Genomic DNA, 22,244 nt, shown 5'->3' on the forward strand with positions numbered 1-22,244 from the left:
TCTTTCACGTAACTTTAGTGTATATGCTAATGTTATATATTATTAATAACAGTGATTGTTAGCAAAATAATTTTTTCACGATATTACCAAACTGTTATATATTATTTTACACGTTTTTTGTAGTTGTCATCCTCATATGGATTTTTTATTGTGTTAGTGAATGAGTAAGTTTTGGTCATTGAAATTGAAATGTCGAGTTTTTAACATAGTGTAGTTTACATTATATAACATAAATTTGTTTATTTCAATGTACATGATGAATACGTTTTCAAAACTTAATATATGGCTCAACGATTATTTTAGAACACAGTTGTTATATCATAGATGAATCTACATAAAATTCCGGATTTGGTTAAGACAAATAAATTAGTTATTTCAGGTTTAGCTAATGGATGTCAGATAGAATAATTTCGGTTCTATACCAAACATATAGTATAATTTTGCCTATTTATAATGAGTAATGGCATCACATGTAATTGATCTAGGCAAGGGAGGGCTTTTAATGTAAGGTTGTGAGAAGAGTCCTAGTGATGGCACCTAAGTAATGGCATTTTGGTTAATCACACATGAGGATAAAGTTATTTAATAAGAGTGCTCCTCAAATAATATAAAAGGGATGGACAAAGAATAATAATACAAAATAGTAAAATAAAAAAAAATTAAATAAATGAAAAAGTGTACAGGGAGAAAAGCGAATCAAAAGAGAAGAAAAGATAAGCGAGGAGGAAAGAAAGCGTCCTCCATTATTGTTGACCATTTCTTCAATTCCATTTCTCTTCTAGAGAGAAAACTTTCTCTATCTTTCTGCTTAGAGAGAGAGAGAGAGAGTCAATACATCCTCATCCATAGTCAAACCATTCCTTAAATCGATTCTCTAACTGCTCCTCTCCGATTCAACTCGAACGATCCCCGATTCAACTCGCTCAGCTCCAGATTAGATCGAGCAATGGAGACCCCACCCGCGGAGCAGCTGCTCAAGAAGATACTCGAGCTTGAGGAGAATCAGGAGCATCTGAAGCAGGAGATGTCCAGGCTCAAGGTCTCCACGGAGATTCGGCAGCGATCGCATTCGGTCTCGCCGCATCGTCCGCCGCGGAGAAACATCGGCGGCGACGGAGGTCCGTCGTGGAGGAAGAGCGGCGCCGCGTCGTTTCGCCACGCTTCGCCGCTGCGCAAGGACAGTCGTATCCAAGGCCCGATCAATCTGAGAGCTGGAGTAGGTGGAGGTCCCGGCGGCGGCGGCGGCGGACCATCGGCTGGGAAGTTCACTGATAAACAGTATCTGAATATCTTGCAGTCGATGGCGCAAGCTGTTCATGCTTTCGATCTAAACATGCGAATCATATTCTGGTGAGTAAGGTTCGATCTTGTGAAATTGCTGGAGGATTGGTTTGGGATATTATTAGAGTTAACCGGGATTGTATAGTTGGTTTGGTAACTAAACTGGTTCCTCTTTATATATATAAACAGAGTAACTGACTCTGTAACAGAATAACAGAATCATTTTAATTAGATTATTGATGTGATTTATGCATTAACGGTGTCTGCATTGTTCATTTGTAATCTGTTAATGTCTTCAGATACCAATTTGGTGATTGTATGATTGTTTCAGGAATGCTATGGCGGAGAAGCTTTATGGCTACTCTGCAGCAGAAGCACTTGGGGAGAATCCGATTAACGTTATTGCGGATGATCGTGACGCTGCTTTCGCTATGAATATTGCTAGGCGTTGTGTGCGTGGAGAGAGCTGGACTGGGGAGTTTCCTGTGAAGAGCAAATCAGGGGAGAGATTCTCAGCTGTCACTACTTGTTCCCCTTTTTATGATGACGACGGGACTCTGATAGGGATCATTTGTATCACGAGTAACACGGCGCCGTATCTGAACCCGAGGATCTCTTTGGCTAAGTTAAAGGCGGAAGAAGGTGAAACGAGCTTTGTGCCTGCAAGGAATAGTTTTGCTTCTAAGCTTGGTTTGGACTCCAAAGAAGCTGTTATATCGAAACTTGGCCTTGACTCTGACCAGCCTATACAAACTGCTATAGCGTCAAAGATATCAAATTTGGTCAGTTTAATTGTTGGTTGCGTATTATGCTCTCCTTTTGTTTTGCTGTTGCGTATTTTTGACTAGTGTTGAAATTGCAGGCGTCCAAGGTGAGCAACAAGGTAAGGTCGAAAATGCGAGCAGGTGAGAGTAGTAGTGCTACACTCTCTGAGGGTGGTAGTGGGGATAGTCATCATTCGGATCATGGTGGTGTCTTCGGTGCTACTCACTCTGACCACAGGGACGATGCAGCGTCAAGTGGTGCCAGCACGCCAAGAGGGGATTTTGTCCAGTCTCCTTTTGGTGTGTTCACATGTAACGAAGAAAAGTTTCATTCAAAGCCCTTTAAAGATTCCAGTGACGAGAGCGATGAGAAACCTGCGATCCATAAGGTTATCACCTCAAAAGCTGAAGAATGGATGGTGAAGAAAGGTTTGTCATGGCCGTGGAAAGGGAATGAGCAGGAAGGTTCAAAAGGAAGGCCAACTCATTCTGTATGGCCTTGGGTACAGAATGGACAAGGGAAAGTTAAGACTCATCAGATTATTCCTTCTTCTGTTGTTAAGTCTGAAAGCCTTGCCTTTGAAAGTAATAAGCCGGCTACAAATAATGAGGGAGGTAGTATGTGGTCTTCCTCTTTAAATGCAACCAGCACAAGCAGCGCTAGTAGCTGCGGAAGTACCAGCAGCAGTGTGATGAACAAGATTGATGATACTGATAGTGATGGTCTGGAATATGAAATTTTATGGGAGGATTTGACAATTGGAGAACAAATCGGACAAGGTGATTGATTCTCTTAGATTATCTCGTTGAACACATCATTCTTTGTAACTCATATTTTATATTATGCTAACATGCAATTTTCCATTTTTCAGGTTCATGTGGAACTGTCTACCACGGTCTCTGGTTTGGATCTGTAAGTTTTTGGCTACTCGTGATATTGTAGAATATGCATTTTTTTCATATATTTATGCACGCTTCCCTGATAGCTTAAAAAATTGCAAGTTTAAAGTTTTGTCTTATTGAGTGCTGGTATGTCACCGCAGGATGTAGCTGTTAAAGTGTTCTCCAAGCAAGAATACTCAGAAGACGTTATACAATCGTTTAGACAAGAGGTATTGTTTTTAGTCCGTTGCCAATAATGATTGCTCTGAGTGTAGTTTTGACAAAAAAACATTTGACATTTTTATGTGTCATTGGTGGAGGCAGCATCTTACCTCTTCATATCACATTACTAAGATTGATTCTTCAACTACACCAGTTTTCTGTACTAAAGCATGCTCACTTACAAACTGCATTGTATCGAATAATAGATCATTTCTGAAAACAGCTAAATCGAAGTTTTCATTCTTTATATTGGTCTTTTTTTTGTGAAGGTATTGTTGATGAAAAGACTTAGACATCCTAACGTCCTGCTTTTTATGGGAGCCGTGACTTCACCTCCGCGCCTCTGTATAATGTCCGAGTTCCTTCCACGGTCTGGTCTCATTTCTTTTAGTTACTGCTCTCACTTTTTGGCCTCTTTGGCCTTCAAGCATGTCTCTGAACCATGCTCCTAATGATTCAAATTACTATTTGCAGTGGAAGTCTCTTTCGCCTACTACAGAGGAGTGCATCAAAACTGGATTGGAGGCGGCGTATCCATATGGCTTTGGATATTGTGAGTATTAGTTATACATTGAATTGACGTGTAAAATTTTTCATTTTTATGATCATTGACGATTGGACGTAGACAATTTTCTGAGGATGCTCTATTTGATAGTTGTTTGTTATTTGTCTTTTGATCCTTCTTTTCTCTTTACACAGGCTCGCGGTATGAATTATCTTCACCATTGTAGTCCACCCATCGTCCATCGTGATCTGAAGTCGTCAAATCTGCTGGTAGACAAGAACTGGACCGTTAAAGTAAGATATTCATCTTGAAATACCTTTGTTTTCCCGTAATTCAGATGGATAATAATAACTGTCTATCTTCATAAAAATTATATCGCGTTCCAAAACGAAGCATTAGATAAACAATACGTTTTATGTGAATGATGGTAAAGTGAGACTCAGACCTGCAAAAAGGAACTAGAAACAACGTCAACTTACAGTGACATCTTTAAACAGGTAGCTGACTTTGGTCTTTCGCGTATCAAGCATGAGACATACCTAACCACCAAGTCCGGGAAGGGAACGGTACTTAACCCTAGGCTCCTTTTCCATTTGAATTCTGACTTTATAAGCCAACTTCTCATTATGATCTTTGATTGCCTTTTTACATGTTCTGCAGCCTCAATGGATGGCACCAGAAGTTCTTCGAAATGAGTCTGCTGATGAGAAGTATATTCTCGTGTTCTGTTTGGTTACATTCCTTTGCGTAATTGTTCTGTAGCCTTCAATGCTAACTAGCTATTCTTAAATCATTGATACAGGTCTGACATTTACAGCTTTGGAGTAGTACTCTGGGAGCTTGCCACCGAGAAGATCCCATGGGAAACTCTCAACGCTATGCAGGTATCATTTTATTTAGATAGAAGAAAGCGTCTCTACTTGCCAACTGGTCCTGAAAATATTATTTAGAAACTACATTTTCTGTGCTATCATTTAAGCTAAAAATAAGAAAAATTGTATCTACAAAATAAGTTGTTTTATAATTCACGTTAACTCTATAAGAACCATAAAAACCATTGTACTTGTTGGTGTAATGTGTAAAGATACGAGTGAAATGTGTTATGATATACAAGTCTAGTCAATTTTATATGGATATTATTTTGCAACATCTCTACAAATTTGATGTCATGCTCCAATTGCTGCACTTCGGTACACATACACAGACCAAATGTGAAGAGATACTTATTTGAAAAATGTGCAGGTGATTGGAGCTGTCGGGTTCATGAACCAGAGGCTGGAAATTCCAAAGGACATTGATCCCTTGTGGATCGCATTAATGGAGAGCTGTTGGCACAGGTAAAAGTTTCACATACTGAACACCACTAAATCCTTACTAGAGGAATATAACCTTTAATGGTACGGTGACATTTATTTATGCTTCTCTTTTGGTTTGTCCAACACTGTAGCGATACAAAGCTGAGACCAACATTCCAAGAACTGATGGATAAGCTAAGAGAGATGCAAAGAAAGTCTACAATACAGCTCCAAGCTACTCGTGCTGCCTTACGTGACAACTCCCCCCTCAAGGACAACTAAAGTGAACAGAGGTTGACTCTTTTGTTCCTGAAGGCGCCATTTTAAGACAGGAAGATGTTCATGAAAACAAAGGAAGGTAGAGAATTGAGTCTGTTTTTGAGCTGTAAAAAATGGGTGGGTTTAATTTACAACGTGGACGAGACTGGTGAGCTGGGGCAGCCACTGGAATTGTGGGTCTGGTTCTAAAAGCAGGAAGTGATATGTTTGTGTCATTACACAACTTGCCAAAAAGAAACGTATTGGCTCAGGTTGGTTAATTAATTGTGGTGATTGGTTTTTGCTATCTTTCTATCGAAGAGGCTTAAAGGAAGTGCGTGAAAGGGATTTGATGTGAGAGTTGATTGCAAAAATGTCACGTGCTTTGTATATGCACTCTCGTTGGGTAGGTGTGCAAGAGTGTCTACTTGCATATATCATTATTACTATATTTAGCGATCAAGCGTGGTTGAACCATTTGATGGTTTTGTACAGATGAATTGTGAGTGAATATTGCGACATCATTGGGGATTTTTCTAGCAATTATCAGAATAACGGATTAATTTTAAACTTAATATCTTGCTTTGCTTTGAAAGTGTCTCTGTTACTATAGTATCACGTAGTTTAGTACAGTTCCAAGACCAACCCGATTTAAATTGATAAGAAGAATAAAACTTCGAACTTGAGTTAAATATTCGGTTACTTGCTAAGTTGCTCTCACACAAAAGAAAATGCTGGAACTGGTCCTTCATAGAGGATATCGTGAGAGCAATTCCATAGTAGCAGCAACGGCATCGCCTTTGTTCTCCCTTAAAGTTCTCTCCACCACATTCTTCTCTAGCTGCTCGTTTACAATGTTGACAAAACTTCAAACTTTTAGGGGACAGCCACAATAAAAACGAATGTTTCAGCTAGTGATGAAAAAAAAAGGGAGAAGCTAAACCTCGAGTTCGTTGACAATGAGCTCAACATCAGCGGCGTTGATCTTAACAGAAGCCAGTTCCTTCTCCCTGTATATTGAAGTTCCACCAACTTGTCAATCTCAATCAAATACAAAAGATGATATGGTGACAAGTCTAGTCCTCCTATCTTCACACACATCGTTAACAAAAAAAAATCAACCCCTAAATGACATCGTACTAATTAATATCTGCCGCCAACACTATCAATCAAGGAGATCCTATGAAATTCATTACTGGACACGTGTACCAAGTCCGAGAGCAAATTACATAGACATTTAGTACATACAGTCAATATCTCTTAGGACTTACCTCAATCTCTTCGCATTTAAATCAGCCTCCCTAGAAGCAGCGATCGAAGCCATAGCCGGAAACACGCACATTAATTAACCTTTTTAAGCCCAATCAAAATTTTACTAAAACTGAGCTCAAACCGACTGAACACGATTAGACTAATCAGGGGATAATGATCATTTTATATAGATAGATGAACGAAAGAGGAGCAAACCGATTGAACACGACTGGAATCGAGCTGGCGATCCTCGACGCGATCGGTAAGCTTGTCTAAAGCTTTGCTTTGTTTCTGTAAGTCCTTTGAATCGACCATTATCTCCTCTCCAGCTTCTTCTGCTCCCTCCATTGCTGCTAACTCTCTCTCTCTTTGAGTTTCGGTGAATCAACTCTCTCCGGCTATAGAGAGAGGTTCGATAGTGTTTCCGAGCTTCAGTAACCCTAAAGGCTAAACAATAACAAAACCGAACCGGACTTCTATTCCACTACTAAACCGTTGGTTTAATATGTCGATCTTCTTGGGCTGGGCCTTGGGCTATTAAGCCCATTGAAATAGCGTACTACAAATATCTTCCGCTCAAAACTTTCACAGTTGCGAAAAGTAAACTAACAAACTCCCAAATTTAAAAACGCTCCAGAGAGAGAGAGAGAGAGATGAAGGAAATTCAAATTCCCAGGAAAAACTTTGCGCGCTCATCTGATCCCGCAACGAAGAGACTCACCAAGGATCCTGAGACGAAGAATCGGAAGGTAATTTCAACGTAACCAATCCTTAAATCTCCATTTCGTTTCTTCTTCTTCCTCCGCCGTAATTTCCTTCTCTGGACTGATGAAGGTTGCGGAGAAGAGACAGAGCGCGACCTTCTCCGACGCGTCAGTGGAAAGCGCGAAGGATCCATCGGATTCTACTACTCCGATCTCTCAGGTTTCCGGCGCGATCTCCGATTCCGAAGCCGAGGTACGCTCCCTCTCGCGTTTTAGCTAAGTTTTCTGAGATTCTCAGATCCGTTCAGATTAGATCTTGATTCTTTGCGATTGAATCTGATTTGTTGTGTGCTTAGTAACGGATAAGAACAATTCGAGCAGTTATTTGAATTTTACGTTGCGTATCTCAGAGTTTTGTGCAAGGATCGAGCATAGACCTGTTATCAACGCCAGAGATTTCTCTTCTGGCCGATGAGTCTCCAGCTTCAACCGTTACTGATAAGGATTTCCACATCGACGCCGATCGGATTCAGTCGATCGTGGACTTGCCTGCTTCTGTGGAGTCCTTGCGCTCGGAGATCAGTGACCTGAAGAAACTCATCTCTTCAGCTGAGAATCATGAAGAACGTAACTGGATCGATGGAGTTCTTACTCGCAAATCCCGCGTTGTGCTTTTGGCTTTTATCATTTGGGCTGTCTTGGCTGCGATTGTGGTCTCCGTCAGGTCAGGAGAGAAGATTGCTTACTATGGACCACTTCCAACTTGATGGATTCAAATCACTTTACATGGATATAAGGTAACTCACTTTTGGAGTTCTTACCTTTATAACATGATAATAAACATCAGTACCAATGTTGCATAGGAGTAAGGTTGCATATTGACTTGCTTTCATAATGTATGCCGTGTCATTTCAAGTTGCATCTCTGTTTATGATCTATCTTGAGTTGGCTTTTAGTATCTCTAGGAACTTCATCACTATAACATACTTCAGTCAAAGGATAGAACAGTTCTCTTTTTATTGTTTGTAGAGTATACAGAAGAACTCTTTGAATTAATGAGCCATACATTCTGTGCACAAAAAAAAAAATGAACCATACATTCCCTAGCAAAAGTAATACAGATATCGCAGTGAAGTCCTTATTTGTTAGACATTCAAACTTCCTTGGCCCTTACAGCAGGATTACCGGGAAGGGGGAAGGAGTTTTTAGTGGGGTTTTTAGGTGAGGGGGGCAACAAAAAAGGAAAAAATCGGTTACAGGAAAGTCAAAATAAAGATCGCTGTTCGGTGGGTTTTTAATCTGTTTGCGGGCCCCACTGACACGTGCCGGCCCGCGATTGGTTGGTCTTTAATTTTTTTTTTTTTTTATTTTACTCAGACATAAAAAATAAAATAAAAAATAAAAAACCCTACGTGGGGTTTCAGCGTTAATCATAAGTTAAAAGTTAAGCACATGCTGGGCCCAAAGCAAGTGGTCTTACAAGATCCATTGGTAGGTTGATGGTATAGTGAGTCTGCAAGCAGGCCTTATAAGCTGCTGGTTAGTTTCATTCCTAACCAATTAATGTGATCCCTTACACTTTATTGGCACAAGTGAGATGACATTTGATCTTGTAATCATTGCGACTCGTGTTGGCTAAAAGCATAGTCTTCTCTGCATCACATATCCAATACTACAATAATAGGCTTTTGTAGCATTTATGTCTCTAGGTTCTAGTCTACTTTGATGCGCACCATTCTTAGCTCTGTTTCACGTGTTTGGCAGGCTTGTTTTCTGCTACTTCTCAAATTGATAGGTTTTAGATCTCACCCAAACATTTTGTATTCCATTATCATGCAAGCTGTTCCTCACTTTTTTAAGTATATTAGGCCAGATAAATCCAATGCAAAGTCCAGCCTGTGAAGCTTTTTGCGTAATTACTTGATTTGATATTTTTCACTAATCTTTAGGATAAATTCTTGGAGGTATTAGCCAATTAGGGAGGGTTTCTTTTCCATTATGGATGATGATGCAAAGTATTAGGATTTGGAAACTATTCATGTATTTTTATTTATAAAGAAAAATGAATGACAGAATAATCCAGACTGTTTTTTTTTACTGGAGACTAGTAGTAGGCCACTAAACACCAGAAAAACAAAAACTAATGTGCCATGTGTTAAAGAAAAGGAGCTCTTATTGGTTTACTTTTGAAGAAAGTTTCTGTGTAATTAAAGGAAAATCCAGGCTTACTGATTTGAATTAGTGGGCATGGACACCAATTATTGGAGATGCATTACCTTACTCTTTTGTCAATAAACATCGGTCTTATCCTTGTGTCTTGCCATTGATTAGATCATGAATGACCATTTTTTGTTATTACTGTATAACCGAGGGTTGGCATCATTTTTCCCCATAACTTTCGTAGCATTTGTATAGTTCATTCGGCTGACTATTCTTTGGGAGAAACTAAGTCTTGTTTTGAAATTTGAGTTCCCATTAGGATTTATATTTGTTTTTCACATGTATCAATCAAAACCGGTATTATATAACCCTTGTGCTTTGGAAAATTCTGCTTCCCAATTCACAAAACTGAACGTTTCATTGATTCTCATGTACCTTTCACGTTTGCTCAACGTTGTTGGTTCTACCGATGAGAACAACTAAAGAGTTAGGCTTCAAAATGCTTATAATCTAATCTAACAATAATTATATTTGTGCTATTTAAACAGGACGTGGCTACCGAGAAACAAGGGACCAAAAACTCAACTACTTATTTGGAAGCGAAGCATTAGCTGTAAAGGTTACATATGAAAAAAAAATTCTATAGGTAAGTAAGTATTTTCGTATTATTCTCTGATGAAGTGTTTTAGTTGATATTAAAATTACCAAAAACAAATATTACTGATTAACTATTGGTAATTATCCGTTATCTCACCAATTATCCATCTTATATTAGTTGCATTACATCCTACGTATTACATATATAACAGAAACTAACATATATACATATATATATTGTTCATCTCAGAAAAATCGTTTCTCTTTAATTAGTGTAACACTTCTCTAGATTACCAATTCCTTTTACTTTTTTTTTTATTCTTACGTATTCATGTCTGAGAATCTTCTGTATAATGGTATCATCCCCATACATGGTACAATTAATTCTTATAAAAAATATGGATAAACTTCATGTTTATTTTCGAAATTACAGTATTTATTAGGTGCATAGAACCATAGATCATAGACTTATAGGGTTGTTCCTTTTTCCAAATGTACTTTTCTACATAGGGATAAGAGCCACGTTTAATGGTTAGCCTCTTAATCCGTTCAATGTCGTTTGATTAGAATATTGCCATGACAGTGGCGCATGAGAATTATATACGAACCGCGAAAAATAATAGTTCTTGTTTTCACTAAATTCATAAACGAGACTGGTCATGAGCCAATGAAAAAGATCATGTGTTGTGTATATAAATTTGGCTGGATTCTAAAGTATTGAGGGAATTGAAGTATCTTATAAAACGAAAAGAAATTCTTAAATTCGAAATAGATAAGTTTATATTAAAGCAAGTGGCCCTTTAGTGGATAACTGGAGTACTAATTTGTCGTGCAATCATTGTAACTTATACCTTTCTAAGGTACAGAGAATATGCTACATAACTTGTACAGAAATTAACCCTTAAGACCTAATAAAGTATGAATTCCATTTTCAACATCTTATCCAGCCTCACATATTACTCCAGAAAAATCTTAACACATTAGTTTATGACAAGGTTTTACTTTCATGTCTAACAGATAAACTAAGTTTTTTTTCTTGAAACTAGTTTTATAATGCTACTTTGAAGATGTTTATGGGTTATGGCATTACAAATGGAGAAGTTGAAAGGCTTCCTTTTCTGCAAGATATGTGGACCAAATGCCACCCAACAAACTCATTAGTCTTATAGTTATTTATTTTTATATGTATACAAAAAAAAACATAAAATGGACGAGTCGATTCCAATGGTCTTTACAGGGAAAACAAAATCTGAAGAAAGAAAAAGCCTTAAAGAGAGGCAATTCCACTAACCCTACATAGCACATGCATTTTGTTTTGGTATTTTACTTTAGGTATAAAGTACTCCCTCTGTTTTTTAAAGATGAATGTTCTAGGATTTTCACACTTATTAAGAAACCATATTAAAACTTAGTTATTAATGCATAGTTTTTTGTAACTTTATATTTCTTATATTTTTAAACCAATAAGATTAAAAGAAATGTAATTAATATTTTTGAAACCCACAATTTTTCATTATTAGTTGACAAAATATGTTTTGAAAACATGAAAAATACATCTTTTGGAAACAAAATATTTCTCTAGAACATCCATCTTTAAAAAACAGAGGGAGTAGTATTTAAGTAAAACTTTTAACATTTACGAAATCATTGCACTGAATACAAAATCCAAAGTTTGAGTCATTGGCCCCTCTCTTTTGTCTTGTCAGTCCATTAAACGACCACTGAAAGTCACAAATAGATTTCTCCAATAGTTGTATTACACGTCGTCATGCCATTTGAATCTCTACCTTCCTCCTCCAGTAACCAAAGGATCGACCTTTATGATGCATATTAGGGGTTTCCTCTTAAAGTACCAAAAGGGTTATCTTCCTTCTTAAACATCTTTGTATGTAAATAAGCTCAATTAACTTATACCGCAAGAAACTATTCCAAATTAGGATTGATCCCAAAATGTAATGGTAAGCAAACAATCATTATGGATGCCTTACCCACACTAGTATCCTTGTAGCATTTCTATATCTGCATTAAATGTAACCTCCTTTAGTTCGTGAAGTACATAATAGTATCTTGTGTCCTAAGCATTTTACCACCTCTTCCTGTCGCAACAATATTTTGTCAAACATTGAACAGGTTATGTGACCATTATGTCTTCAGTTGACTGTCTGTTGTTAGATTATGGATAATGTTTGGGGAAAAAAAAACTCATGATTGGATTAAACTTTCCATATTACTTTCTTTCTAATAATCACTAGATCTTGATCCGCTCCCCGCGCGGGTTTTGGATTTAAATTGCGCTCAATGTAAATTTATAAACCATTGATTTTATAAAATGTCTATTTATATTTTTATGTTCTGTAAAATATATTTAGAGTAAAATATATTATATTATAATATAGATGTTTGATAATAATTTTTTATCTGTACGTAATATTATATTTATAATTTTATAACTTGATGCAATTTGATGTAATTGTAATATTCATATATTAACCTATTGATTTTTTTGTTTATTTATTTAAAAATAATTTAATTTTTTACAGTAGGTTTTTATGAATTATTATTAATTTTATGATATTTGGCTTTCTTGAAAATTGTATTGTAGCAGATTAATATATACTATATATTACAGTTTGTGTTTTTATTTTCAGCAAAAAGAAATAACAATTCATTGTAATTAATTAATTTAAATTTTTGATTTTAAGTGAAGTGGCAGATTTGTAAATAAGAAAGAAATGCAATGGCTAAATGTGTAAATAAAAAGAATCTGTGTTTCCAAACAATTCTCATTTAATCTATTATCAAAGTTTTCAAACGACAGAATATGTAAATGAGAAAAAAATACAGTGACTAAATATATAAATAAATAAAATATTTAATCTGATATCCTTGTTTCCAAACAACTTTCATTTAATCAACTATTTAAGTTTTCAAACAGTACCAAAAAGTACTTCAGTTTTAATAATATAGATGTAATTGTAATATTCATATATTAACCTATTGATTTTTTTGTTTATTTATTTAAAAATAATTTAATTTTTTACAGTAGGTTTTTATGAATTATTATCAATTTTATGATATTTGGCTTTCTTTAAAATTGTATTGTATCAGATTAATATATACTATATATTACAGTTTGTGTTTTTATTTTCAGCAAAAAGAAATAACAATTCATTGTAATTAATTAATTTAAATTTTTGATTTTAAGTGAAGTGGCATATTTGTAAATAATAAAGAAATGCAATGGATAAATGTGTAAATAAAAAGAAATATTTAATCTGCTATCTGTGTTTCTAAACAATTCTCATTTTTGTAAATAAAAAAGAAATACAGTGACTAAATATATAAATAAAAAAATATTTAATCTGCTATCCTTGTTTCCAAACAATTTTCATTTAATCTACTTTCCAAACAGTATCAAAAAGTACTTCAGTTTTAATAATATAGATGTTAACAGTAATACATGAGAATAAACGTTTTTAACTATACATAAACATTGCTTCAAGTCACACTGATCTCTTTAATAATTCCGGAACCATATATGGGCTAGAGCCACCCAATTATAATCCATCATTTTCGTTGAAATTAGCGTGTTTAATAAATAAACAAAAGGAAAAAATTAACAAGTAACGAAAACGACATCGTTTGGTAAGTGCCACAGCATCTCTCTTCTCTTTATATAAATCCTTCTTCTCTCCTTCCTTTGCACCTTCCAACATTCTCTTCAGCTCAAATCCTCTGGTTATGGCGTCTCTGGTCTCAGACACTGAACCTCCGACTTACTTAAACTCAAGCCCTACAGATCTCGTTCGAAGAAAGAAGAGACAATCCGCTTCCTCCTCCGCCGCATCGTCTCGGAGAAACAACGCAGCTTCCGCAACCGCCGGAGACGGCGATAGCCACGCGCCATGGAGATCGGAGAAGCAGCAGCGTAGCTACTCCGCCAACCTGATCCAGGCGCTGCAACAGGTCCGCCTCAGCTCCTCCGCCGCCGAAACACCATATCCGACGGCGCAGAAGCGAGGGAAAGCCTTCCGGGAAGCCGCCGATCGCGCTCTCGCCGTCTCCGCTCGCGGGAGGACGCTCTGGAGCAGAGCGATCCTCTTTAACCGGTTCAAGCTCAAATTTCGCAAACAGAAGCGGCCGCGACCGGCGGCGATCCCGGCCGTGATCACGAGGGGAAGTAGCAGCAGCAGCAGCGGCAGAGGAACGAAGAAACGGAGAGTGACGGTTGTGAAACTGAATAAGAAGAGTATACCGACGGTTAACCGGAAAGTACGTGTACTCGGCAGGTTAGTTCCGGGTTGCAAGAAAGAATCAGTACCGGTGATTCTAGAAGAAGCAACGGATTACATCCAGGCTTTGGAGATGCAAGTCAGAGCCATGAAGTCTCTAGCTGAGCTTCTCTCCGGCTCAGGCTCAGGCTCGGCTCCTCCACCGATTTGATGAGGTTTAAATCGTCATTTTCAAGTTCGGCCATCTCTGTGTCCTCTCTGTGTACACCAAAACACTTTTCATTATTAATATATAAATATAATACGTTTGAGTGTAATCTGTGTAAGTACTCTTGATTCTTCTTTCTTCGGTATAACTAAAGTAACTTTTGAAATGAGTTAAACAAAAGCTCCACTAACAATTATACAAATCCAGCAAAGTAAAGTACTAAGTTGATTTGTATTAGTAGTGTATATTATTGATAAATCTTTGCCATTAAGATTCAAACCGTAGGGGATTAGTATTAGTTCTTTTAATTAATTGATATCTACGTTATTGCAGTTGGGTGGAAGTGGGTCTTTAACCTTAGCTCATATAAGATGATACCACTGGATTAGACTCGATGTTTAAGAAATTGTTAGACGGTGGATAGTCACTTTTTAGATGATTATTGTTTACGCATATAGTTATACCAATTTTTTGAACACCTAAACTATTTTTTTTTTAAATTGTTTTGTTTAGATCTAATTTATCGACTAAGCAATTAAGCATGCATTTAGGCATTGCGTAAACCGAATTTTAGAACATTGATTAGACTAAACCATATGTAACTTTTGGTGTACTTTAATTCCTCCAACATGGGGTGTGTATATATACTACTACATACGTTAAAGTTAACAAGAGATAGATTTGTACACACGTGAATTATAATTTTCTTTAGATTTGTGATTAGCAACATGCAAGACTTGTATATATTTAATGTGGTAACCACTGATTTTGATTATACGATAGCATGCGAATGAATGCACTAGAGAGTGATTAATGTGTTGAATGATGAGAGAGATCTGTCACTCAATCATCTAGTCAACTTTATTGTGCGCCCCTCCCTCTCTTGTACCTATCCTATGTATGCACTACAAAGTTTGTTTGTTTAATCCTCTATTTGTAACACCGTCATCTCCAGTCCAAAGAACAGCGGACCACCAACAATATCTCGTATAATAAAAACCCATATACCCAATTACACTCACCCAAAGTCCAAATAAAAATCCGAATAAAAAGTTCAGTAGCACCAATCCGTCCAAATATCATATACTCGTCAGTCTCACCTGAAAGGGAGCAAATGAGAGGTGAGTATCATCAGTCTCACCTGAAAAGGAGCAAATGAGAGGCACCTGAAAAGGAGCAAATGAGAGGTGAGTAACGGGAAAGTCAATCAGTGAGGTATGGAATACTAAACCCGAAGTCCATGGACCCGGACATAGCACTCCGAATAAATATAATTTAATCATAACACGTTGCAAACACAGTACCTAAAGTACCCAGAAATCAAACAATGGTCTGGTCCTAGCGAGGTGCACACTCGCTGCCCACTAACATGCCAAAACACCACCGAATATGTGCTCGGTAACACACGCCCGTAGACGATTTATCTACCTCGAAGCCTTAGCACAACATGTCGACTAAGTTGTGTCGCAGCATACACCACACCCAATGTACTGGTCTCCGGCCGACACACAAAATTACGTCTCCATGGTCGGTTAACACCCAAATCACCTCAATATACTATATACATATATATTATCAATTATAAATGAACAAGCACTGTTGAACCATCTAACACCCTAGTTCCGGTTTAAGCAAATAGCCTAAAACTAAACAAGCAATGACAGACTCGATTTCACACAGACGGAACACATTAGAAACAAATTATACTTATTCGAGGTCCTAAATCGTGTAAGAGAAGCTCGGGAAAAGACCCTCACCTTAGCCAAGATCGGAAATGGTTCGGTAAATGCTCGGGAACTCTAGGCTTTAAATGGAATTACTTGTCTTACAAGTCACACCTACAATCCATGGTTGATTCCTACGCATAGCCAATTAGGAATTATAATACTTAGGTTAATTGCACCACAAGTAATAAATATGATAGCACTTAATTACCAAACATGTGATGCTACGGTTGAGAAACTTAACTAACACGTGCTTGGATCATGAGATCATGGTAAACATGGCACGGCTTGGATCACGGTAATGGGTCTCAGACTCCGACGGTGTAAACTACATCTCCGGTGACACGCCTCAGCTCTCCGGTGACATGGCCTACTCCTCCACTAGTTCATGGCTATGGAACGAGGAAGAGAATATGTACGCTAATATATACTTAGGTCTAAGCACACGTACACGATCACCCTAAAAAAACAATTATGGTTTGGTTTAATGAAAAACAAATTTAAACCGGGATTTAGAAAACCGGGTCGTTACACTTTTATCGTCTACATGTTGATGTTACCACAGATTAATAGACTACTCATTCCAGTCGTGTTTATTTAGAAAACCTGTATTAAATGTTTAACCCCCTATGATACCTTATAATTGAGTAGCAATTAGTTTAAGTTACAACATTCATTTACGTACGTACATATCGTTTCGACGTTCCCTTTCAAACACTCAGTGGGTTAAATATACGATTTTTGGTGCTTTTTTTTTTGTGCAAACATCTATTAAAGAGATTTCAAACAAGGTTCAAACAACACAAGTAGCAGGTGCAGACATAGAAACTAAAGCTGCTTTAGCGAGAGAGTCAACTTGTACATTTGCTAAACGCGAGATAAACTGAAAAGAGATAGAGGTGAAAGAGAGCCCCAGGAATCTTATGTCGTAGAGCACACCTTTCAGGACCACATCATGTCCATGAAACTTCAAGAGTGAAATGAGGGTCTTTGAATCAGAACAGACCAGAAGGCTGCTGACATGTGAGGAGATTGCCGCTGTCATAGCTGCTTTAACCGCCAACACTTCAGCCACCAGAGCTGAAGGAACGTAACGCCTATATGCGGAGAAAAGGTGTTTGATGAGTCTCGGATGAGCCACCCAATTCCGCAGTTCCCTGAGATTGAGTCCCATGCTGCATCTGAAAAAGAGGACCAAGTGCAAGCATCAACATGAGTAACATGTAAAGGCGCAACCACACTATGTGGTAGAGAGGATTTTTCGACAACTATCTGAGCTGCTTTCCAAGCTCTAGCATCCTGTATATGAATCTTTAGCAACTAATAGAGTAATTTTTTTTTTCTTTGTTTTGAGGATTTTTTTTTTTAACGCCGGATAATTATGCTATTACAACTATGAGAAATATTCCAGACGATTCTACAGCCGACAATTCTACCTGCCGTATCAAGATTCACGCATGACTGCATCACCTGAGCCGTCCTATCGGATCCACGCTTGACGGTATTCCTTGCGCTATGTTGTAGATCTCTTGTAAGCCTTTTCCCCTTTAATTCGCATAATTTCGTCTTTTCCGGGAATTGAAACTCAGATCTTCTGATGTAGAAGCATTAATGAATAATTGGTCAAACCACTGGATTAAGGGGCTTCCAACTAATAGACTAATAGAATCTGTTTTTTTTTGTATATTACAATACATAGGAAGAACACAAAAGTATGACTAAGCGACAAGAAGAAGGAAATGACAAAAGCAAAAGTAATTTTTTTAAAAATATATAGAAAGTGACTTGAAAAGTATGAAGAAGCACATGGGAGTGACCATGCCTTGTCCTCTTCTTTCCTTTTTAGCTTCCTCTTATTATTATTCTATTATAGGAAAATTGTTTTCATATGTTATATTTCAAAGCTAGGTGAAAAACCTCCTCCAGCTTTAGATAATGCAAACATGCATAGCTTTGTTGGAATACGTGTGTGGCTGTGCGCTTATTCAATTCTTTGGACCTCAGGGCACCTCATCAATAATCTCGAGGCCCTCTTGCGCTTTACCAAAGACAATGACCATAAAGATCTCGAGAACCTCCAGGCTCTAGCATCATCCTCGGGGACTATGATATGTTCATGTCGTCGAAGCAAACGCGCTCGAGAACTTGAGGGTCGTTGCAGAGATTTATAATTTTTTTCTATAACATATTCTCTCGTCAGATTATTCAGAGTTAACTTATAAGTAGATCATAAAATAAAAATGACAAAAATTGTTTAACAATTCCTTAATTAAATAAGGTCATATTATATATTTGAGTAATATCTTGTATAAACAAAAAAAAGACAGAATTAGTGTAATTATCCATAGTTTTGGATAAGTAAGATACGTGAATATTCACGAATCTCATTCTTTTGCTGTAACCAAAAAAGAAAAGAAAGATAATTCGATAAATGTGAGAGATCTTCCGCAACGGATCTAACTAATAAACTACATCGGTGGATATATATTAAACATTAATAGCGCAAGGCAAGAAGACGTTTCGTGACAAGTGTTAACAGAGACGACGACAAAGACATGGCGAAACAAGAAGAAGTTTCTGTCCCGATCTTCTCATCCCTTGAGCCTGTCTACGGCGAAGGATCTCAGCTCGATGAAGCTAAGACACGGTTAGACGTTTTAAAATCCAAATTCAACCAAGTGTTTGATGCTTCTCCCCAACTCTTCGCTCGTTCTCCCGGTAATAACGAGATTCTGTTGATTCTGTCTTTCTCTCGATGCATGGCTTAGGCAAACGAGATCATATGATCTCTAGATAGCCTTAACCTTTTGGATCGAGTTGCTTAGTTTCTGAAAAAGATATGGTTTCTGTGTGTATGGTTTTGCGTTTAGGAAGAGTGAATTTGATTGGAGAACACGTAGACTATGAGGGATACTGTGTCCTGCCAATGGCTATTCGTCAGGACACCATTATTGCTATTCGGAAACGTGAAGGTCAGAATCAGCTTCGGATCGCAAACGTTAATGATAAGTATACCATGTGTACTTATCCTGCTGATCCTCACCAGGTTTTATCTCTTCTCCTTGTTATCATCCCTTTATTCAGTTGTGTTGTGAATACAATCAAAGTCCCACTATAAAAAGTTTAACAAATAATGTCTAGTATATAAAAGGATAGTTCAACTCTGATTAGTACTAAGGTCTTATCCATGTGCGCTTTGTTTATTGGTTCCAAAGTGGACAATATGGTACTGATCGGTCGAGGAGGAAGAGATGGATATGGGCTTGAAAAAGTCATGTTGCTATGTTTGTCACACAAAAGAGTAGAGCTTTGGGAATGATATAGTACTGGTGCCTTATCATCTATGGTCAAATTTTGCAGGAAATTGACTTGCAGAATCACAAATGGGGTCATTACTTCATTTGCGCGTAAGGGTTCTCCTATTTTTTTCAATCAGTTGCAACTAAGAGATCTCGTTTTCTTCTTTCTTGAGGTGCCTGATGCTTCTTGATTCTTGCAGGTACAAAGGGTTTCATGAGTATGCAAAGTCAAAAGGGGTGAATGTTGGTTCACCAGTTGGACTTGATGTGGTTGTTGATGGCATTGTTCCTACAGGTCTATCTCTTCCCCACTATGTATGCATCAATATACCATTTACCTTGATTTTTTTTTTTTTAAAAAAAACTGGAGTTCTTGTTGTTTTTAGGTTCTGGTTTGTCAAGTTCTGCTGCCTTTGTCTGCTCATCAATGATTGCTATTATGTCTGTCTTTGGTGAGAACTTTGAAAAGGTATTTACTCAGTCTTGCTTTGATGAAATGAACCTCAAAGCTCTCTTGTTGATTACTGAATTGGCCAAGTTCTTCTCTTGCTTTCAGAAAGAACTTGCACAACTTACATGTGAATGTGAACGACACATTGGAACACAGTCTGGTGGAATGGACCAGGTCAGAAAATTTCTACATTGGAATCCCTCACTATCTCTCTTTCTGATTGATCTTTTATTTATTTATTGTAATAGGCAATCTCTATAATGGCTAAGACTGGATTTGCTGAGCTTATTGACTTCAACCCAGTCCGTGCAACCGATGTGAAACTCCCTGATGGTGGGAGTTTTGTGATTGCACACTCTCTTGCAGAGTCTCAGAAGGCGGTCACAGCTGCTAAGAATTACAACAACAGGGTCGTCGAGTGTCGACTTGCTTCGGTAAGTAATAGCATAACTTTAGCAATGTCTTAACGTTGTTCGCTAAGCTACACATGATTCTCCTTTGTAGATCATACTTGGCATTAAGCTTGGAATGGAACCAAAAGAAGCAATATCAAAAGTTAAGACTCTCTCTGATGTGGAGGGACAATGTGTTTCATTTGCTGGTGATCGTGGCTCATCTGATCCTGTTCTAGCTGTGAAGGAATATCTGAAAGAAGAACCATATACGGCCGAGGAGATTGAGAAAATCGTCGAGGAGAAGTTACCATCAGTGTTGAACAATGATCCAACATCTTTAGCTGTACTTAATGCTGCAACGCATTTCAAACTGCATCAGGTAAAATATTACAAACCCTGTTGAATATTGTGTTTTTTTTGTTACCCATAAACTTTTAACAATAAGGTTCCTCTGCTTGCAATGATCAAATAGAGAGCTGTACATGTTTACTCTGAAGCTCGGAGAGTTCATGGTTTCAAGGACACTGTATATTCAAACTTAAGGTCATAACACTTTTCACCATAAATCTTTTGTTGGAAATTATACCTTTAAGATCTTGAAACATTCAACTGTGCAGTGACGAAGAAAAGTTGAAGAAACTTGGTGATCTCATGAACGAAAGCCATTACAGCTGCAGTGTCCTATACGAGTGCAGGTACATACACTTTAAAGAACAAGTGTTAGTTGTGATACCAATGAATGAGATATTGATTATTATTTAACTTAATTTGATTCTTGAAGTTGCCCGGAGCTAGAAGAACTGGTTCAAGTTTCAAGGGATAATGGAGCACTTGGAGCAAGACTGACTGGAGCTGGATGGGGAGGCTGTACTGTGTCCTTGGTTAAGGAGTCTAACGTCTCTCAGTTCATTGATACAGTCAAGGTAATAAACATGGTTGTTAGGACTATAGTTTTGTTAGGATGATACTAATCTTAGAAAAAATGTAATGTTTTCAGGAGAAGTACTACAGAAAGAGGATAGAGAAAGGAGTGGTGAAGGAAGAAGGTATGGAGCTTTACCTTTTTGCCTCCAAGCCTTCAAGTGGTGCTGCCATCTTCAACTTCTAACCATATGCTTCTTCCTTCTCTCTTATTTTTAATTAATCTCTCAACTTTTAATTACGTATAAGTATTGCTGGATAATCAGGTTTGAAACCAATAAAAATAAGGTTTGATAAACAAGTTCAGAAAGGATAAATGTACCAATGGACTAGTTACGTATAAGTATTGTTGGATAATCGTCTGAAGCTACAATAAATGTCGGTGAATATATTTAAATTCAAATTTTGTTAATTGAATGTTAACAAACTTCTTCTCACTTAACACAATAATCTGCCGACTTTTCAAACCTAAGAAAACGCGTCGTTGACAAGCAATATTGAATACACACACACGCCCGCTTCGCATCAAGCTCATAATTATTAGACTCAAGTTGGTTTAGATCAAGAACAAATAACCCACTAAAAAGTTACGTGGTTGATCAATTATCAGTTACTTGTTGTACATTCTGTCAAAAACTCTGAAAATTGGTATAAAAATTTAACATTTTTACCAAAAAAAAAAAAAAAAAGTAAGGTGGTTGATCATTGATCATACGAGACACTCTTCACCAATGAGCATCGTGTCATATAATCTCTTGAGTGCAATGAGATAAGGTTTCAAACTCTACATGTCATACACACAATGAGGAAAAAATAAGTAAAAATATTGTTCATAATTGCTACACTCAAAATCTCGTCCACAAATATCTCTTTCTTATATACGTATACTCAAAGATGTTTAGGGAATCAGAATGTACCAATCTACTCGATAGTAAAAACAATCAAAATGTTTGGCTCCTTACCAATCTTTTTAACACGTTTTCATTATTTTATTTTAGAATCTCAAGTTAACTAACACATATATTTTGTCAAAAAAAAAAAACAAAAACTAACACATATATTTGTATCTATGCAAAAAAATCATATCATTCCCCC

General features: G+C 37.2%; 6 protein-coding genes across 6 annotated transcripts; 4 read left to right on the forward strand and 2 right to left on the reverse strand.

Annotated features, from left to right (window-relative positions):
- Positions 1–686: 686 nt before the first annotated feature.
- On the forward strand, positions 687–5,782 carry LOC106327966 (serine/threonine-protein kinase BCK1/SLK1/SSP31-like). The gene is made up of 13 exons (XM_013766336.1): positions 687–1,350; positions 1,613–2,063; positions 2,144–2,825; positions 2,918–2,958; positions 3,089–3,157; positions 3,419–3,519; positions 3,624–3,702; positions 3,849–3,947; positions 4,152–4,220; positions 4,315–4,364; positions 4,457–4,538; positions 4,897–4,991; positions 5,102–5,782. Exons 1-13 carry the CDS (start codon positions 947–949, stop codon positions 5,229–5,231), a joined length of 2,352 nt encoding a protein of 783 aa, XP_013621790.1. The 5' UTR covers positions 687–946; the 3' UTR covers positions 5,232–5,782.
- LOC106328142 (huntingtin-interacting protein K-like) lies at positions 5,767–6,928 on the reverse strand. The gene is made up of 4 exons (XM_013766553.1): positions 6,677–6,928; positions 6,479–6,536; positions 6,151–6,217; positions 5,767–6,048 (listed from the first exon to the last, which is right to left on the reverse strand). The coding sequence occupies exons 1-4, from the start codon at positions 6,804–6,806 to the stop codon at positions 5,956–5,958; spliced, it is 348 nt and encodes a 115-aa protein (XP_013622007.1). The 5' UTR covers positions 6,807–6,928; the 3' UTR covers positions 5,767–5,955.
- A 143-nt stretch (positions 6,929–7,071) lies between these two features.
- LOC106328055 lies at positions 7,072–10,071 on the forward strand. Its single transcript, XM_013766446.1, has 4 exons — positions 7,072–7,207; positions 7,293–7,415; positions 7,573–7,959; positions 9,871–10,071. Exons 1-3 carry the CDS (start codon positions 7,112–7,114, stop codon positions 7,927–7,929), a joined length of 576 nt encoding a protein of 191 aa, XP_013621900.1. The 5' UTR covers positions 7,072–7,111; the 3' UTR covers positions 7,930–7,959; positions 9,871–10,071.
- Positions 10,072–13,606: 3,535 nt separating this feature from the next.
- Positions 13,607–14,487, forward strand: LOC106328225 (transcription factor bHLH148-like). Its single transcript, XM_013766664.1, has one exon. The coding sequence runs from the start codon at positions 13,661–13,663 to the stop codon at positions 14,360–14,362; it is 702 nt and encodes a 233-aa protein (XP_013622118.1). The 5' UTR covers positions 13,607–13,660; the 3' UTR covers positions 14,363–14,487.
- A 2,389-nt stretch (positions 14,488–16,876) lies between these two features.
- On the reverse strand, positions 16,877–17,257 carry LOC106340761. Its single transcript, XM_013779608.1, has one exon. The coding sequence runs from the start codon at positions 17,255–17,257 to the stop codon at positions 16,877–16,879; it is 381 nt and encodes a 126-aa protein (XP_013635062.1).
- Positions 17,258–18,455: 1,198 nt separating this feature from the next.
- LOC106328312 (galactokinase-like) lies at positions 18,456–21,450 on the forward strand. The gene is made up of 12 exons (XM_013766771.1): positions 18,456–18,801; positions 18,954–19,129; positions 19,444–19,490; positions 19,583–19,677; positions 19,769–19,851; positions 19,939–20,007; positions 20,082–20,267; positions 20,338–20,607; positions 20,701–20,771; positions 20,846–20,923; positions 21,010–21,151; positions 21,226–21,450. The coding sequence occupies exons 1-12, from the start codon at positions 18,639–18,641 to the stop codon at positions 21,334–21,336; spliced, it is 1,491 nt and encodes a 496-aa protein (XP_013622225.1). The 5' UTR covers positions 18,456–18,638; the 3' UTR covers positions 21,337–21,450.
- Positions 21,451–22,244: the final 794 nt, after the last annotated feature.

The sequence above is a fragment of the Brassica oleracea genome, chromosome C1 (assembly GCF_000695525.1).
Source record: "Brassica oleracea var. oleracea cultivar TO1000 chromosome C1, BOL, whole genome shotgun sequence".
Taxonomy (NCBI): domain Eukaryota; kingdom Viridiplantae; phylum Streptophyta; class Magnoliopsida; order Brassicales; family Brassicaceae; genus Brassica; species Brassica oleracea.